The sequence below is a fragment of the Eulemur rufifrons genome, chromosome 29 (assembly GCF_041146395.1).
Source record: "Eulemur rufifrons isolate Redbay chromosome 29, OSU_ERuf_1, whole genome shotgun sequence".
Classification (NCBI taxonomy): domain Eukaryota; kingdom Metazoa; phylum Chordata; class Mammalia; order Primates; family Lemuridae; genus Eulemur; species Eulemur rufifrons.
This window is the reverse complement of record NC_091011.1, coordinates 55,065,485-55,085,265: the sequence shown is the minus strand read 5'-3', so window position 1 is coordinate 55,085,265 and position 19,781 is coordinate 55,065,485. Positions and strand designations below refer to the sequence as shown.

Genomic DNA, 19,781 nt, shown 5'->3' with positions numbered 1-19,781 from the left:
AATAAAATTTATATTATGAAAAGAATCATATATGTATTTAGAAATTTCCTCTTCAACAACAAATAATCTCTAAGGGTGAATCCGAAGATAAAAATCAATTTACAATGTTAGTCCCTTTACTTAATCTTGTGGGTCTAATTAAGCTTTTATTGTAATTAGTAACAACACCACACACTTACATAGCACTTACTATGAGTCTTGCACTACCTAAGGGAACTTAAATACATTAACTTACTTTATCCTCAAAGGACCTTGGATACTAATTTTATCTCAGTTTTATGGATGAGAAAATGCTTACTCAGAAAGTTGAAGGATTTGTCCAATGAAATAGCCCTGCTAAAATTTAGATTTGAACTCAGGCAGTTTGGTTCCAGAACCCAGGCTGTCTGCATACTCTGAATGCCTGATATACTCTACAGCCTAATTAAGAGAAATAAAAGAAACATGTTTTTTTTAAAGTCTCAAGTGGTTCTTTACTATGTGAGAAAGCAGGGTGCAAGGCATGAGAGGGAGGTGGAGGAATGGGCTAGACAATAAATCATATGGAAGACTGAACAAAGACCCTGCTTCCGGGGTCACCATTCATCCTCATAGGTGATTAGGCTGTCCTTAGAAGTCCCAGTTAGATTTCTCAGGCTCTGTCTTGATGAATACATAGGGCATCTCTGAAGAAGTCACTGGCACAAGCTTCTTCCTTGTACCTTCCTAAATACCTGATTCCCATCCCTTGCTCACAACTGCGACTTCCAGTCTGCGGTTTTCCACTGCATTAGGTCTATTGGTTGTTCCTTTCCCTTCAACGCTTCTTTTTGCCTGGAGCCCACAATATATTGGGAGAAAGGTACTACCTTTTACCTATATCCCAGGGTAAGGCAGAGAGAGGGAAGAGAATGACTAACGTGATAAGAAGTGGTAAGAACTACAGTCTAAAATGTACAACCATCTCCCTTTACCAGTTCAGGTTTCTGTAAGAACATTTGTTTCATGGCTGTATATATAACACAGGCGCATAGTTTCAAGCTTTAAAGACTGTATCTATATACTTTGCAAGTTATTGATGTCAATTGGGAAGGCACGGTTGTTTACTAAACAATAGATTAGAAGGACATCTCCATGGACATAGACTCTCCCAGAAATCTTCATGTAGTGAGACTGCATGAACATAAACTGTTCATGAAAATCAGATTTATTCTTTTACATAAATCAGAGTTTACCGCAGACTCTTATATGACATGCAAATAAAAGTGTCACATTTGCTCTTTCTTCCCCCCAAATATGGGATGCATATGACAGGTGAGAGCACAGTATTCCAACAGTTGTTAACATTCTTTTACTTACAGCCCTCGTAGATGTCAGTGGGGATATGGACTGCTGCGTGCTGGTAAGATATTTGTCGTCCAAAATTAGCGTCCTCGATAAACACAGGTTTTATTCTCTGGCTGCCTGGCTCACTCTCATTTTTCTCAGGCTGTATAAGAAAAGATAAATATAACAAAAAGAATATTACAATGTATGCTAACAGATATTTTCATTCGCTTCTTCATTTGCCAAATGAACATTCTTTGAAAAATATATCTATGAGAATATTTTAAATATAGTACCATGATGGCATTGGATATACAAATTTGCATTCAGGTATTAGCATTCACATTAAATCCTCATGATATTATTCACATTATAACTAACTTCTCTCCTCATTTCCTCAATCTTTTACTGATACACAATATTTGTATATATTTATGGGGTATGTGTGAGATTTTGTTACATACATTGAATGTGTTATGATCCGTCAGGGTTATTTAGGGTATTCATCACCTCGAGTATTTATGATTTCTATATGTTGGGAACATTTCAAGACCTCTCTTCTAGCTATTTTGAAATATACAATACACTGTTGTCAACTCTAGTCACCCTACTCTGTGATCGAACATTAGAACTTATTCCTTCTATCCAACTGTACACCTTACCTGTTAACCAATCTCTCTTTATACCCGCCCCTCCTCTTTCCTCAATGTTGAGATGATTCGAGATCATCCTAGAGAAACTGGAACTTTCCCACATGCAGTGCGTAAAATATACATTTAAAGAAGAGGATATGACTCAAGTACTACAAAAGCTATCCATATAACCAAAACATTTGTATCCCCTTGATATTTTGAAATTTAATAAAGTAAAATAAAACAAAGAACAGAGTAAGTGCCTTTAAATACAACTGAATTAAAATCATCTACTTGAAATAAAATTCACAATTTATGTAACTAAGTTTCTATTGGGCAGTTGAAGGTAATTCTTGATTTGACAACTAATGGTACAGGGGACAGCAATAGTGTAGCAATGATTCTTTTATGTCATGGTTCCTTGATTTTTGCATGTTTTCCAAGTGTATCAATCTTCATGTTTTTTAGATGTTGTTCTTTATTCTGTTTATTATTTATTTATTTAATGTTTTGTTTTGTTTTTTTTAAGAGACAGGGTCTCACTCTGTTGCCTAGGCTGGAGCACAGTGGCCTGACCATAGCTTACTGCAGCCTCAAACTCCTGGGCTCTGGTGATCCTTCTGCCTGAGTTTTTAGAGTAGCGTGGACTGAAAGGGTGCGCCACCACACCCAGCTAAATTTTTATTTTAAAAGAGAAAGTATACTAAGAAAGAAGAGATCCGTTGTAACTTGAAATTGAATTAAATCCTAAATTCAACCAATTTGTCTCCTGAGGTAGGAACTAAAATCCAATCAATAATGATTCAAGAAATCCCATAGGACTTTAAAATTGAAGATTAATTTTTCCATTTATTGGAAGTATGCTTTTGAAATTGAATTATCGTGCTGCCCTTCCCTCGCAAGAAAACTAAGAATTTCATTAACTTATGCAAAACGCATCTATAACTTTTTTTGGCTATTTATATTAAACCTTATTTATCCAGTCAAAACAAAATATAGTTGTTTCATCTCTTCTTCCTAACTGTATTTGTTTTCAAATGATACTAAGTTTTAAGAGTACATATTGAGCCAAAAAAACAAACAAACAAAAAAAAAAACTATTTTGGGAGGAAAGAGTGGTAGAGGAAGAAATGAAAGAATGTATACATAGCAAGTATTACCAGCACTATTTGTGGCATTGTAGTTACGAGAAATAATCATATTAATCTTTGTGCTTTCCTTTTTCCCAATAACGCAATGAGCATGTATTATATTTTTGTGATTAGAAAAGAACTATTAATTTTATTTTTAAGTCTTTTCTATAATGCTATTAAGCATTATATGCTTATCTTACTAAAATAAAAATGATATTTCATCTTCTGAATCCTCACACTTAAAATTAGCAATTTTAAATACCTTTTATGCAAGTTCTTGCTCTTTTAAATTACCACACAAATGGCTTTTAGAAATAACTTTAAAACAATAATGTACTTCTCAACTTGTATAATCATGTTTCAAGACTCCGTTTAATGTAGAGTTGCTAAATATTATATATTAAAGAAAAAATAATACTGATGCTCTCCTTGGTTCTCCCTTTTGTAGTTTACATAAATTAAAATTTCATAAAAATATTAGAGGTTCTGAATTCAAATAATTTATTATTTTTAAGCTACTGAAATTATTGTTTCTTATACCATAATAATCCATGTCTTTACTTATGTTTATATATTATGGCAGTATACAGTTTAATTGAAATACAGCAAATACTAGACACAAAGGAATTGACTGACATTTTGGAGAAAAAATACATAACACAATATTGTCTAGTGTGTTAATTAAACATCTCAAATTCTCCCCCTGAAATTAAGATTTTCTTGTTTTTCAGGCCACATAACAAGAAAAAATAACTTATATCTCTTTCCAACTTATTTTTTTCTAAAATATCTCTTCTGAAGCCTACAGACTACCATGTATAAATGTGTACAGAGAAACTGAACAACTAGATTCTAAAATATATTCAAATGCATTTAGTAAAATATAATTTAAACATAAAATGCATGATTATCAAACCATTATTCTCAATAATTTTAGTTATTAAATAATAAATCACTCAGAAGTACAGAATAATGTTAGTGGGCAGGTCATTCAATTTTACAAGCAGTATATATTAGCAAATTTAATTTGGAAAGTTACAATCATAATTCTATGACAGATACAAAAAGCATCTGCATATTTAATATATTTATATCAACCAAACACACTTAGAATTGATATTTATAATAAAACATTGCTTTTTAATATTTTGTTCTCCTAAAACTATTTCTACTTATAGCAAAATGTTCAAAAATTAAAGTCTATATATTTTACCTAAATTGTAATGAAAGCTACCTTAGTCATTCTGCACAATTAGATTGACCACAGTCACTGATAAACTTTGCTCACAATCATACTATGTTTATGTCCCCCTGTTCTCTGTGATTTCTGTGTCCCACAAAATTGTGAACAAAATTAGTTGATACTGAACAAAACTGGTTCACTGAGACTCTCTATAGAAGCATCACGATTTCTATTTTTTTCTCACTAGTAAAGGCATTAAATCAGTGGGCTCTTGTGTAATGAACCAAATTCTTCAATAACCAGAGGCTTAGCCTTGTATACAATTCCCTAATATGTGTGTATATTTTTAAATTTCCACCTCCAAATACATTCTATTTTTTACAGCTATTTCATAGATATTGCTTACAACAGGGCCTTGCAACTTTTATAATATAGATATTACTAATTTTAGAATTTTTAAAGTCTCAATTTTATTTTATCAATATCTAATAAAATTTTAGATATGGAATATGCCTTTAAGCATGATATTATAGTCCAATATAAATAATTACCATAGATAGAATGTGAAATATTTGGCCGGGCGCGGTGGCTCACGCCTGTAATCCTAGCACTCTGGGAGGCCGAGGCGGGTGGATCGCTCAAGGTCAGGAGTTCGAGACCAGCCTGAGCAAGAGCGAGACCCCGTCTCTACTAAAAATAGAAAGACATTATATGGACAACTAAAAATCTATATAGAAAAAATTAGCCGGGCATAGTGGCGCATGCCTGTAGTCCCAGCTACTCAGGAGGCTGAGGTGGTAGGATCGCTTAAGCCGAGGAGTTTGAGGTTGCTGTGAGCTAAGCTGACGCCACGGCACTCACTCTAGCCTGGGCAACAAAGTGAGACTCTGTTCTCAACCAAAAAAAAAGGAATGTGAAATATTTGAAACAGACTTTCATACGGGCACCGAGTCTGAATATTCTGGTATACTGGCATGTTAGTATCAACACTATGGATTAAAAAGAAATGTTACTTTTGTAACCACTAGTTTACTATTACACTAGTTAAGGATGGTTACCAGTCTGACTCCTACAGAGGAAAGCCTCATTTTTAGATAATCACTTGGATCAATTAGAAATAGAGACTCAACCTAGTAACTGCTGCTGACCATGTCCAATCAAAGAATGACTAGAGAGAAGGAGGTGTGGAACCTCCCTAGCTGTTCATAGCTGTTCTAGTCAAGTTGTGAGGTCAGGTCAAATATTAATTAATGAATCTAGTACAATGGCAATAACAACATGATTGAGCCTTCTGACTTAATTTGTGCTCCTTAGGATGCTGTGAGTACTGAGAAATATTCCGTAGATGAATAGATTTAGAAAGAAAATATAAGTTGGATGACACAATAAATATACACTAAGGACTTACATATAATATGCATATTTTTGCTTTACTGAATCATAGCAATAAAAAATAAAATTTCAAAATTATGAATACAATAAATGGCCATATTGTTCTTGCAGAAAACATATTAGCTAGTTATGTTTAATGAAAAAGAAACAATTTTTCTTATGAATTCAGAAGATTTTTCCAGTTATTCAGGTAACTAAAATGTTATAACTCCTTAGATTTACCCTGTCGAAAAACTATTGTATTAATTCTTCAGAAGCAATATATTAACAAACTAAAAAAAAGAACATTTTCAAATTTACATGAAAAGTAAATTTATAATATGAGTGGTCAAAATAACTTTGAAGAAATAATTCTAGTACTTAAAGATCAAATTCACTGTTAAGCCTTCAGGTGTTCTTCCTACTACCTGATATCTCTTTTATATATCATAATATTTATGATCATCATATATATCATAATAATTATGATATATAAAAGAGAAGAAACATTTGAGATATGCAGACTTTGAGAAAGGGAGGGAACAGGAAGCAGCTGAGATTGTGTGGTAACACAAAGAAAGATAGCAATTTAAAGAACACTATAGAGGATACTAAAGCAAAAAAAATACATTTTCCAAATGACAAAGATAAGTAAGAATATGAAGCACATAAATCTCAACTAAATTAAAAGGGGATACTGATCATTGCAATAACATGTTTATTAAATTTAAAAGGCAAAAATAGACATTCTTCAAATAAAATGTATTAAGATTGCTGATAAGGATTACAATGATAACATGCAAAAAGTTGAGACACAGAACCGGAGAACATCTTGAAATAAAACAGATGTAACTTTAGTTTGCATGATGAATGAATGTCAGTGACTTGCCTAACACAGGGCTAGCAGAGAGTAAGGAGAGCCATTAGAATCACAATACATGTAAGTACGAAGGAAAAGAAGAGTTGGGGGCTGATTTCAATTCCACATTTATGAAATTTTCAAATCACTAGTATCAGAAAAGGATATAATACAATGCTATAAAAGTAAATCTGTATCTATACATTATATGTAAACATGTAACCTATATTTTGGGAAGAAGGTGATCAGATATTTTTCTACCAAGCGATCGTAAAAAGCACTATATGATTTCAGAGAGTCTGAAAGTTCAATATAGCATGTCCTATGGAAACGATGTAGTATTATATATTATAAAAGGAAAAATAGTTAAATGAGGCCATTATACATCTAAGAAATTAAAAGTTTTTTATATTACGATAGACAAATATACTTTTCAAAATACTGTCAGAGCAAAAGAATTTTTTTTTTTAAAAAAAGGAAAAGCAACCTTGCAATATAGGAAGATCAATTACATCCTGTTGAAATTTGAAGCAAAGACTGGCTTAAGTCATACAACTAAAATATAGTGAAAGAGCTTGAATGCTAGGACTCCAAGATCCCACTGAAAATGCCACTAATCCAGAATGACTGAGAACTAATGTTTAAAGAATCTTTGCAAAAGGAGCATGTACCCAAGTACACAAAGCATTAAAATTGTATCAGGACAGGCTTGAAAAATTTTTGAAAGCAGCCCCCAAAACCGTAAGGCAGAATTCTTAGAAGAAACTGTTTTACCTTTTCTATTGGTTTTGTAGGTTTTTTTCCCCAATAAATTATAAGGTGGCTATATTCCATACAGGGATGCATGCATGAATTTTAAGATATTCATGGTAAACATCACTGGAAATACTGGATTAGATCAGTGGGAACTTAGGATTCGAAGTCTAACAAGCTTTTTAATCATAGAGATTTCATTTCCACCTATTGTAAGATCACTGTAACCTAACAATTGTCAATGATAAAGCAGGTTGGATAAAATATAAGCCAAATATACTAAAATTAAATATGAACAGAAAAATGGGTATTATAAATTAAAATCTTAAATCAAAACGATCTCCAACTATTTAACCACAAGTCTTGATTATAATGGCTCCTTCACAGGGCCTTCTGTCCCTAACGGGTGCCCACTGCACAGGCAGGGCAGCGCAGCACAATGACACACCGTGCCAGCTATGGATCATGCACTGCACTCAGTTCCTTACTCTATCAAATACAAAGTGTATGACACTGGACAAGTAACTTTAGCCCTCTATATTTTACTTGCTTTACCTGAAAAACAGTAAAATAATAAAGTTCAGGAGTTTGAGGTTGCAGTGAGCTATGATGGTGCAACTGCACTCCAGCCTGGGTGACAGAGCAAAACCCTGTCTCTAAAGTAAATAGGAATGTGCCACAAAGGGTTTTTATGAATTTTAAACAATACATATAGCGTTATAATAATAGCTAGCATATAGTATATATATCTATTCTATACTAGGTAGTAAATATACTAGGTAGTATGCTTTAAATGCTTTTTATGCCACTATCTAGTATAGAATATACATATGTGTATATATATAAACATATATATGCTATCTATTATAATTCAATCCAAACACACTGCATCCAAAATATTTAAATCATTTATTTTAGATGCACAAAAAACCAACCTAATTTTGAACATAAAGCAATTAACATTCTATCTTTATGCTATCACCTACTCAAGGATTCAATATCAGCCAACATCAGAGGCTGAAATAAAGTCTGCATACCATAAGACAGTTTTTTTAAATGCTAAAAAAGAAACCTAGATTTTTATTCTTTAATAATTAGACTGAATTGCATCACTGTTTATTTAATGCATATCCCTACCAGCTCATTCTAGAACCATCTTTGTTTATTTCTACAAAATAAAATCATGAAAGATTGGGCTTTTAAAAAGATATTTAAGTAAGACATTATGTTGGAATTAATTTTTATGTAGACAAGACTTTGCGCTAAGAGGAAAATAAATAGCAGCATAAATATGCAAGGGAATTCAGCCGACTAGCCAAATGTCCCAGACAGGTCAAATTTTTAACATGATCAATAAAATAAAATGTAGCAAATAAATCAACTCTATTTAATGACATGGGAATTCTAGGTTAAACTTATTTCATTTGGATTTTAGTCAGAAACATAGATCTTGGAATTAGGTTAATAAGGGTTTATAATGATCTGATTTCTTTTTGCTTACTTTGAAAATTTAGAAAATAGTGCAGCTTGCTGGCACAACTCATGTCTTCTGGGGAATTTGCTTCACTAATCTTTGGGGAATTTAAGGACTTATTGGGTCAAGATGTCTCTAGAAACCTAAACTAAGAACCTAAATAAATTTCAAAGCTAAAGAGACTTGAATGTAGATTTTCATAGATAATTGTTAATATTAGCAGACTTTTCTCATTTTATTTTGACATATAATTTTTGTTTAAAATTTAAATAATTTTTAAATGCTTTTTTTGAAGATTCAACTATGATTTTTATTTTGTACATTCATTGTCTTAAGTTTTTCACACAAATGCAAGAATTAAATTCATAACAATAAAATGAAAAATATCTCAATCCATTTATTAATACATTCAGATATATAAACATGTTCCATGGTGCTAAAAATCGCTTCATTATCTTAAATTTATTTCAACATTAATACTTTTTAAAATTTCATTCATTAACATTTCTGGACTGCCTGCTATGAGCCAGGAAATATTCTAAATGCTTTACCTGTGTTAAATAATTTAATCTTCACAATAACTCTGAGGTCGGTAGCATGGTCATCTCCATTTTACAGAGCAAAAAAATGAAAAATGAAGAGATGAAATGACTTTGCCGATATCACCCATATAGAATATCACTTAGCAGGGATTCTTATCCAGCTAGCACTCCAGTGTACCATCTCTTAACTATCACACTTTATTGCCTCTTCTGCATAACAAGGTATACAACAATTGTACATGTAAGGCTGTTATTTAGAAGAAAAACTAAGCTTGCATATAGAACTATTTAGGAATAAAATACCATATCTTTTTTTTTTTTTTGAGACGGAGTCTCGCTTTGTTGCCCGGGCTAGAGTGAGTGCCGTGGCGTCAGCCTAGCTCACAGCAACCTCAAACTCCTGGGCTTAAACGATCCCACTGCCTCAGCCTCCCGAGTAGCTGGGACTACAGGCATGCGCCACCATGCCCGGCTAACAAAATACCACATCTTTATCTTAAAAGATTTAAGCAAAAAGAGATGAAGCAGTTATAAAAGAGATATAAAATATTTTTATTTTAAATAAAAGTATTTTTAAAATATTTTAAATGTTTTTTTGTCAGGAAACATTTAAAATAAAAATTTTAAAAATATTTACCAACATTTTTCCTGATAAAACAAAAAACAAATCTTACATTGAAACATTATAACCATTTAAATGAGGTGGCCTCTTTGGAAATAAAACTCAACAACTATTATTTATTCTAATTATATGCAGAATCAGACAGAACCTTAGTTTTGACGTGAGAATATAATAAGCCTGAGAGAATGTCTCACAAAGATTCATGATAACTTGGCTCACCATTCCTGCCCAGACTTGAAGCCAAAAATACTGATACTTACATCACTGTAGTAACTAAAGACAAATATTCTAACCCTGCTTCAACTGGAATCAGTTTTGGACATAGGAGAAACAACACTGTGTCTGCTTTGACATTACTCTTGGTCCTGATGACTGTTCTCCAGGGACAAATGGGAGAAGATGAAGAAACTTTGTCCACTGCCACTCCCATCTTCGGCAGCCAGCCCCGTTAAATGAACAAGGGAAGCAAATGTCTATCTTTAAAAATTATTTCAAATATAATCCATAGGAAAAGCTAGTTTTGCCATTTCCTCTCTTAACTTTGTTTCTACTCACCTTGAAAGAAAATAAACGTAGTTTACTTTGCTAACAAAACACCACTTTAAAAAGTAAACGTCTTCACAAATACTATGAAAATAATCTAGGTATTCAAACACAGAAATCTAGCAAGTACTATCTCAACAATTACTCTATACTATGAAAGAGACAAAAGGATAAGATTCCTATCTCAAGTTGCTAAACACTTAGTAGGGAAGATGAAACCCTGTATACATATACTATAGTGTGAGGTATTATATCATTAAAGCCAGCAATATTTTAGAAGTTGCTTAGAACATCCATAGGAAGGAATACCATTTGCTACATAGAAAAACCAAGAAAGGCTTCAAGAGGAGAATTATTTGAACTGGGTTTTTAAAGAATACTTAGCATTTTATTGGAACGATTGTAGGATATCATGATCATGTAATTAGAGGAGTGAACATGTTAACATTAACTAGCACAAATTAACTGGACATAAGAAAGACTGTCTTAAATTTTCAGTAAGGCTATGAGCCTTAAATCCTTCCATGAGAACTGTGACTCACCAAATAATTTAGCCCAGTTATACCTGCATTTTTACATTTCAAGAGGAAAATTTGTTTAAATGACTACAGCCATAGTTTTTATATTATACAATCTTAAGGGGACATTAATTCTATCCCTTATTTCATCCACTGCTTGAGCTAAATCTGGCTGTCTGTATTTATTTCATAGCCACAAGGTGAATATAAATAGCAGTGATCTAAGTAGAGGAGCACAGATATTACAAAATGCCCTTGAGGAACTGTCTTATACCAGAGTCCTTGAAGAGCTTACATTCTCCCTACAAACTGACCAATTCAGATATAACTAATAGAAAGCTTATACTCTAAAGAAATAATTGATCAACTTTTCATAGTTGTTTTACCTTTAAGTAAGGCAATGCATCATTATAATGAACAAAATCAATAGATTACACTAGAGTATATCATTCTTTATATACAAATGTGAAACTTGGTGATTACTAGCATAACACAAATTGAAGAACTGTAGAAATGTGGCAATTTGAAATTTCAGCCTGATTCCAACATGTACTAAACCCAGGCCTTCTTTGTATGATTCACTTCTATTATGAAAGCTACCCCTTGTTTAACTCTAGCTACTCCTATCTCACACTCCTTGCCCCTGTCCCATCTTATATTAAATGTTGTTGCTTTGTGGATTCTATCCTACACTATCTTAAGGCTTGCAGGGAGCAAGGGGTGGAGGAGATAGGGTCTCAGTCTGTTGCTCAGGCTGGAGTTCAGTGGTGTCATCATAATTCACAGCAACCTCAAACCCCTAGGCTCAAGCGATCCTCCTGCCTCAGCCTCCTGAATAGCTGGGACTGCAGGTGTGCACCACCATGCCTGGCTAATTTTTCTATTTTTTATAGAGATGGGGATCTCGCTAGGTTGCTCAGGCTGGTCTCAAACACTTGGCTTCCTGTGATCCTCCCACCTCAGCCACCCAACGTGCTAGGATTACAGGCATGAGTCACCACACGCAGCCTTGTCATTTTTATTATTATTATTTTTTTCTATTGTGTAGATGTGTGAAGCAGGGTGAGAGTAAGACAATAGAAAATAGTGGGATCATAACAGGCTGGAGAACGTGCTACACCCAAAGGTATTTAAATTCGTTTTGCTTTTAACTTCGTGTGAGCACGTCAAAATGTATCTTTAGTTGAATCTGGCCTTGCTATATATGTAACTTCACACTTGCTGGAGAAATTTCAGCCACTTGTTTTCAAATTCCACTCAAGCTAAACATAAAACTCTATTCTAGGCCATTCTCCTAAGCAACCAAACTAAATATTTAGCTGCCTACTAGAAATCTCCACTTGGATATCCTTGAGCAAGTTTTTGGTATAAATGTTCCTGACTTTAAAAAACCTTTGCCTGAAACACTGTAGGCCTTCCAAATTTGCAATTATATACAGATTCCATTGCAGACCTGAATGTTTTCTTCCATTAAATCCTTGATTATTGTATCTAATCCATGTACTTTGAGATAGTCTTCGGAAATATAAGACTTATGGATACATCTCTGAATTTTGACCTCCATATTTACTATTTTCGTTCTCATAATTTATCTTACTTTTTGGCATTCAGGGAGTATTTCTCAAGATGACCCTAAGCATCACTGATGAATAATTTGCATTGTCAAATCTGTTGGTTCTTCCAATGGGAATTTCGTTTCAGTGGTTTTTGTTCTGATGGTTTTATTTTAATCTACTTTTTATAGATCACTGGCTTTTTCATTGGTGGCACTAAGCATCCAGTTAATGATTTTCTTTTTACCTTAAGAACTTAAATAACATTATCTCAGAGGAAATTTTCTTTAATACTATGGTGTATCTACTACACTGTTACTGAATCTTTCACAGATTCCTCCATTGACTATTTTCTATTTCATTGGTCTTAAACGAAGAAAAGCCTCTCTAGTCTTAGCACTGGGAAATGGTCAGGTGTGCAAATTTTTTCCAGGCATTTGTCCTTACTGTTGTTGTATTTGTAACTAGAGGGGACAGAATGATATAAAATATTTGGTATACTTGCTAGTCAATAGTATGCACTCACTAAAAGCAAGCATTGTCTTCAAGTACGTATCTCAATATCAATCCTCTGGATCACAGAGACCCACAAACATCAGGGCTGAAGTTGGGGACAGTGGTGAAAGGGTCTCTTTACAAATGAAACAAAACATATAGAATAGAAATGGGAAAGCATTCCTGGGTAAGAAAGTTTATTGAGTGATTATAATGTGCTAGATATTATAAGAGTTATGTCAGCTGCTGTAAGTACACAAAAGCTGCCCTGTGGTAACATATATTGTAAGGAGGGACCTCAAGGGAACATAATGACTGAGTCATAAAGATTGGTTGTGCCTCCAAGAAGGAGACAATGTCATTTAATTGCCAAAAGTTATGTCATCTTAGGAAAGTATATGGTAAAACTTCTGCAGAGTCTTAAATATCAAACAAAATCAATAGTAAGCGACTTGAAGGTCTTGACTGTGGAAAATACATTTATAAATATTATTTTTAGGAATATTTATAAATTAATAATGTATCACATAATTTAAAATATATTTAAAATTTAGAACCATAAAATGAGATCATTTCAATAGCTTTTAAGTAAATATTTGAGACTAATATCTAAAACTCAGGTGATTGTATTGGAGCAACAAAAGGAAATGATTGATATAATAGCATTTGAAAATATAGAAAATGATCACTATTCTCCTAGTCTTAGGAGTTGGAAAAAAAAAATCTCCTGCTAAAATAGAACTAGGGGAAAAGTTATAAATAAACCAGAGGCTTGGGTTATTATCTTTTAGTTTTCTCCAGGACCTATAACATTTAAAGTATAAACTTTGTTTAGCCCTTTTAAATTAAATTTGGCCTAAAGCTGCACTAGAACTTTGAATTTCCACATACTGAACTGCAACCTAGGTTAGGATGTAAACAAACTGCAACCTAAGGATACATTCTTGTAACAAATAGCTGAGTCTTAGCCAATCCCAGCAGCTGAGCTTTAGCCAATCATAGGCTGTCAAATGATCAGACCATGTCCAAGGAAGGCAAATGCCATATCACACGATGCCCCAAAAGGGCAAATACCCAGCTATAACCAATCAAGCTGATTCTGCACATCACTTCCATTTTCTATTTATAAATCCTGCCTGCCCATGTTGCCAAGTGGAACTCTCTCTTTGTTCTGAGTGATGCTCAATTCATGAACACTGCTCAAATAAGCTCTGATAAATTTAATGTGTTTCTTTTAATAGCTCTCAGATATTTATATCACCATTGAAACATACTGAGGACAAATTTATTAATTGATATTTTCTCAGCATTTAGTATTCCAACTAATTTCATTGTTTAATTAGATATTAGACGTAGACAGATGGTTAATTCACATTATACACTCTCAAATGACCAATTTTTAATGAAGAATATGACATTGTAGAAATTGAGCAATAAAAATACACAACTAAAATGGTACATAGAAAAGCCAGGACATGCCCAGCAAAGTGGCTCACACCTGCAATTCTAGCACTTTGGGAGGCTAAAGGCAGAGGATCGCTTGAGGCCAGGAGTTTGAGACTAGCCTGAGCAAGAGTGAGATCCCACCTCTACAAAAAATAGAAAAATTAGCCAGGCATCATGGTGCACACCTGTAGTCCCAGCTACTTAGGAGGATCGCTCCAGCTCAGGAGTTTAAGGTTGCAGTGAGCTATGATAATGCCATTGCACTCTAGCCCTAGAAAGACAGCAAGACCCTGTCTCCAAAAAAAAAAAAAAAAAAAACAGTTATAGTGAGTCAAATTTAAACAAAAGAAAAAGTGATGGCATTATGATTTGTGAACATTTGACATATAAAATATTGGGAGATAGTTGTGGACAGAGCAGCCAATTAAATCCATGCTCTATTGCAAAACTTTTGGTGAAACTGAGTAAATTTCATTATTCATAAGAGTTCAACTTCATCAGATAAGTAAAAATCTTTGAAAAAAAAATATAATCCTGAAGTGTAACATCAAAGTACAACATTTACTTACAGTTCTTAACTTTCTTACACTGTAAAATAGTGAAAACAATTTGATCATAGTGATCATAACACATGCATTAAGAGAGATTAGAAAATACTCAGTGTGGTACACAACTTTATTTTACTGTGAAAGAAAATTTTCTTTCAGTAAAAAAATTTGACTATATTTAAATGATAGAAGTCACTCAGAAAAGTAGGTGGAGTGTTAGCATGAACCTTATACGTCAAGAATAATATATTAAAGATGTGTGCAGAAACTACTAGTTAATTATGTCCCAATTACTATTCTCCTCCTTCTTTCTTTAGTAACAGAACTCTACATTTTAGTTGAGTATATACACATGGGGGAGGGGGATTATACTCCGCATCCTCTTGAGACTAGGCAAGGCTAGTCACTAAGTTGTAGCCAATGGATGCAGAGAGAAGTGATGTGTACAACTTCCAGAGCATACCCCTAAAGGCAAAGGACATGTCCCCTATTGCCACTTGCCTTCCACCTATTTTCTAGCATGCAAAAAACCCATTGTGGCTATTAGAGCATCAATCTTGGACCACAACATAGACAAGCTACATTGAGGAGAGCAGAGAACGTAGGAGAAGAACCTTGGAGCCTAGATGATTGTGAGTTGCCATATTATCTAGTATCTAGATGGTATCTAGACTGTTCCATGAGAGAGGAATCAACTTCTGTCTAGTTTTAGCCACTTTTATGTTATGTTTTTCTGTAACAGCGAAATTGATGTGCTAATCAATAAAACATGGCTCATTTTGATTCAAAATGTCTTTTGATTCAAAAAGTCTTATAAAAGAGCGATGGTATCATACCTAAAGCACATCAAGCTCCTCCAATAAAAATCTTTTATTGTTGTTTAAAATGAATTCTCTTAAAGTTCTTTACAAATTCTCAAAAATTTTATGTGAAATACTATATTCCAAATCCAGAAGACTGGACTATGTTAGCAAGATTCACCTTATGTTTCAAATTCAGGTTGAAATTCAAAATGAAAATGTATTGGCCTTTTTATTTTTTAAAAGCCTTATATAAGTAGAATTATATTTCTCATGTCATTCCTCTCAAACATGTTTTTCTCTTGACAAATTACATTCTTGCTTTATCTTAAGCAATGGCAGCCACATCAATTTTGATTCTGTAACTGACATGAACAACAGGAAATGCAAAATAAAATTAAGCATTTAGATACAATAAAAATTTCCCCAAATACCTAGAGCAGAATGTTTTCTACACTTCTCTAGGTTTCAGATGTCTCTTTCTGAAACATTTGAATTTGGTTTTTGACAGTAAATCGGCTCAAATTCCATGTGGAAATATGTGCCATGCAGATGAAAATTAAGTGAATGCAAAAATATCCTTTAAAATGTCCTGACTACAAACAAAATAATTTCTTATTTGTTATAAATAAAAATCTGATTTATTTACAAAAAAAATATCCAGACTCATTACTATGGCCAAATCCAAGTAACATTTATTTAATGCTTATATGAATCAATAGGTATTCAGATTTATGTGTATAAAATCTTATTTTAGATATTTAATATTATTAAGGAATGCATGTTATTATATAGAATCTATAGATAAGCAAATTGAGCCTTACTTTGGTTAGAGAACTTTCACAAGTAAAAGAGCCTGAAAAACCATGGCTTTCCCATGTGAGGAACAAAATCTGAATATTGGCAGACACAAGTCATCAAAACAATGAAAACTATTTTAATGTGTTAAATTATCTTCTAATATAATACTGAACAGCCTTTGAAGAAATAATTACTCTGTTCATTAGTGATGACAGTGGAACTTGTTCTGGTCCTTTTTGTAAATGATTTTGCAAAATGTATCAAAATTCACTAAAATGTCTAAAATTTTTGATCCAATATTCCTACTTCTGGGAATCTATCTTAAAATAAATTCAACACTTTGTAGAAAAATGTTCATGCACAAAGATGTTTGTTGCATTGGTATTTATGTGAATACTCACAAAGGAAAATGAAATTTCCAAGGTAGAAGAGGAGTTAATTGAATCATGTTATATGAACTCAAAACAATGATCCAAGAACTATCTCATCACAAGATAGAAAATGACTATGCCACTTATAAACTTCTTCACTTAAAGAATCACAGAAATAAGTGAATACATATATTCATGAGAAAACCAGGAAAATGTTTATAGTAGGGTAAGAGGGTAATGAATGTGTTTTTCTCCCTCCCTTTGGACTATTAAATTCTATAATGTGGCCATATTCTTTAAACATGTAAGTAAATTCTTTATACATCCTAGTATATATTGTCATAAGAATCCAAGAATATAAAGAACTGGAATGAACTTTCTGGATTGCCTACCCAGCTATATCATGTTTTAGATGAGAGAAGAAGATTTCAAATTTTAGTAGGTATTAATCCTCTAGGGGTGACTATAATTTTAGGACTGGATTGGGGCATGAATTTGTCTGATTCCTATTCTAGTTGTCTTTCCACTCTACAGCACTCTGCAAATTAATCTGGCAGTGTTATTATTTGCATATAAAGAAATGAACATTGCTGACCACTTTTTTAAGTTTTAAATTTAAATGGTGATATTTTGCTACTAATAACATTTTGATTTAATTTGCTAAAGTTCACCTCATGGCCTAAAAATGAGAATGAATCCTTTTCATAGGCACAATTATAACCCACAGTAGTATTATAGACTAATTTTTGGATAAGGAAAGGCAAAAAACAGGGCAAGTTCAATGGTGCACTCACACAAACTTTTCTCTCTCACAGAAAATTTATTTAAATGAATGAGCATCTGTGTAGACAAACTATGTAAGAAAATATTGAGGACAACTCAATTCATACAAATATGTGGCCCATGTGCACTTTTCCACTTGTAATGGGTAAATATGCTTAAATGGGCAACTCTGAAGCACTGTGATTGAAAGTAGGGTGGTACATACTAAAAAGTCATATTGACATTTATGCATATAATTGCTAAACTTTTGAACAAAGAAAACTGGCCAATTTCTATGTAAAATAAAAATAACTTTCTAATGAATAACCAAACCTGATCAAGTAAATAACACTGCTGACATAAAAATGTAACTTCTAGCGTGTCCATTCCCCAGGCAGTGCACACACGCTTGAAGTTCTGACTGGCAGGAATGGGGGTGGAGGGAGGGGAGGGGTGCATACCTACATGATGAGTGCGATGTGCACTGTCTGGGGAATGGACACACTTAAAGCTCAGACTCGGGGGGATGGGGAGGCATGGGCAATATATATAACCTGAACTTTTGTACCCCCATAATGAGCTGAAATAAAAAATAAATAAATAAATAAAGTAACTTCTTTAATTAGTTTACAGAAAAAAAAATATGTATTTGCATACAGTATTGGTTTCATTATCTTTAGGCAACCCTTAATTGGAGGACTGCATGTCAATTCATTCACTTTATTATCAAATCTTTGTCTTAGTTTTACAAATTAAATGTTTAAAAAAAGTTACAATCAATGTACCATCAGGAAGGTTGATGAAGATTTTGTATACATTTTTAAATGACCATATGATTTTTAAACATCAAATACTAATTCTAATGGTGAAACTAAACATCTCTTCAAAATTGACATTTATTCTGATGCCAATCAATAAACTATTAAAACATGTTGAGTTAGCTGACAGGTTGTCCTTAATAAACCTCCTACATCATTAAAATGACAGATATATTCATCATAAGAAAAAAGATATCACCAGCAAACTACCTATGTCTAGAGGAAAGAAAATACATTTTAAAACACTCTTAGTTACTCATTTATGAATTGGAAAAAATAAAACCTATTTAATTCATAGTGTTTTGTAGGAATTAAATAAAATAATTTGTGTAAAGTGGTTAGGAGCATGCAAAGTTAGTGCTCAAAAAAACTATGGTATTCAGAAATACTAGTAGCACTGGTATAATTTGGGAAACTGACATTTCAAGCAAACTATAATTATTTTTTCTTTTTTGAAAATCAGCTCTACTTGTTTTGTATACTTTTTTAACTTTTATCTTTTAAACAGCTGGAAAAAAATTCTATACAATAGTATAGGAATATAATTTTTTATTCAGATAAAAAAGTATGGATGACATATAATAATTTTATAATATTTTTTTCACTGATTTATTCTAAGCTCTTAAAATACTTAAAATATAGGAGACCCCCAACAAATAATTTTGTATAAATAGATACGTATATCTAGGTATTTTTTCTGATGTAAATAGTCAAATATACAATAATTCTGTAAAATTCAGTGTAATCTTTATAATTTTAGAAATGTGTCCATCATAACTAAGTAATTAACATGTCTCTTCAATTTCTATCCAAATGTGGCAAACATTAATCCATGTTCTTAAATCATTTGAATATGTATATTACAGTCATTTATTTAAAGGCATTTAAAGGCATTTATTTAAAGGCATTTAAAAGCAACTACTTTATTTCAAAGATTGGACCAGCAGAGCTAGTTGTTGTACAGCTTCTGGGGTGTCATTCACATTGCAGTTGAAATAAATGGTTCCCCCTGGTGTATGCAGTTCAAGTCAGAGCAGATAGATATGTGTGGTGACTCTAGAGACGGGAGCCAGGATACAGAGATGGATGGGATATGATCTCTGTCTTCAGCATTGCTAATGGACTCCAGAGTATCACAGACGGTGCAACGGAGTGAAGTCTGGACAGAGTGCAGTGGGAGTTCAGACCCAGGCAAACACATGGAATTTTTACTTAGGAAGATGCCAATAAAAAGTTGTTAAAAATCTCTAAA

General features: G+C 32.9%; 1 protein-coding gene across 7 annotated transcripts in view; it reads right to left on the bottom strand.

The window, feature by feature from the left end:
* CACNA2D1 (calcium voltage-gated channel auxiliary subunit alpha2delta 1) overlaps positions 1-19,781 on the bottom strand; it is a 474,506-nt gene that overhangs the window by 158,984 nt on the left and 295,741 nt on the right. For all 7 annotated transcript variants that reach the window (XM_069461262.1, XM_069461263.1, XM_069461264.1 and 4 more), the window contains exon 6: positions 1,339-1,468. In XM_069461262.1, the coding sequence (XP_069317363.1) occupies positions 1,339-1,468 (130 nt within the window). The remainder of the gene's footprint in view (positions 1-1,338; positions 1,469-19,781) is intronic.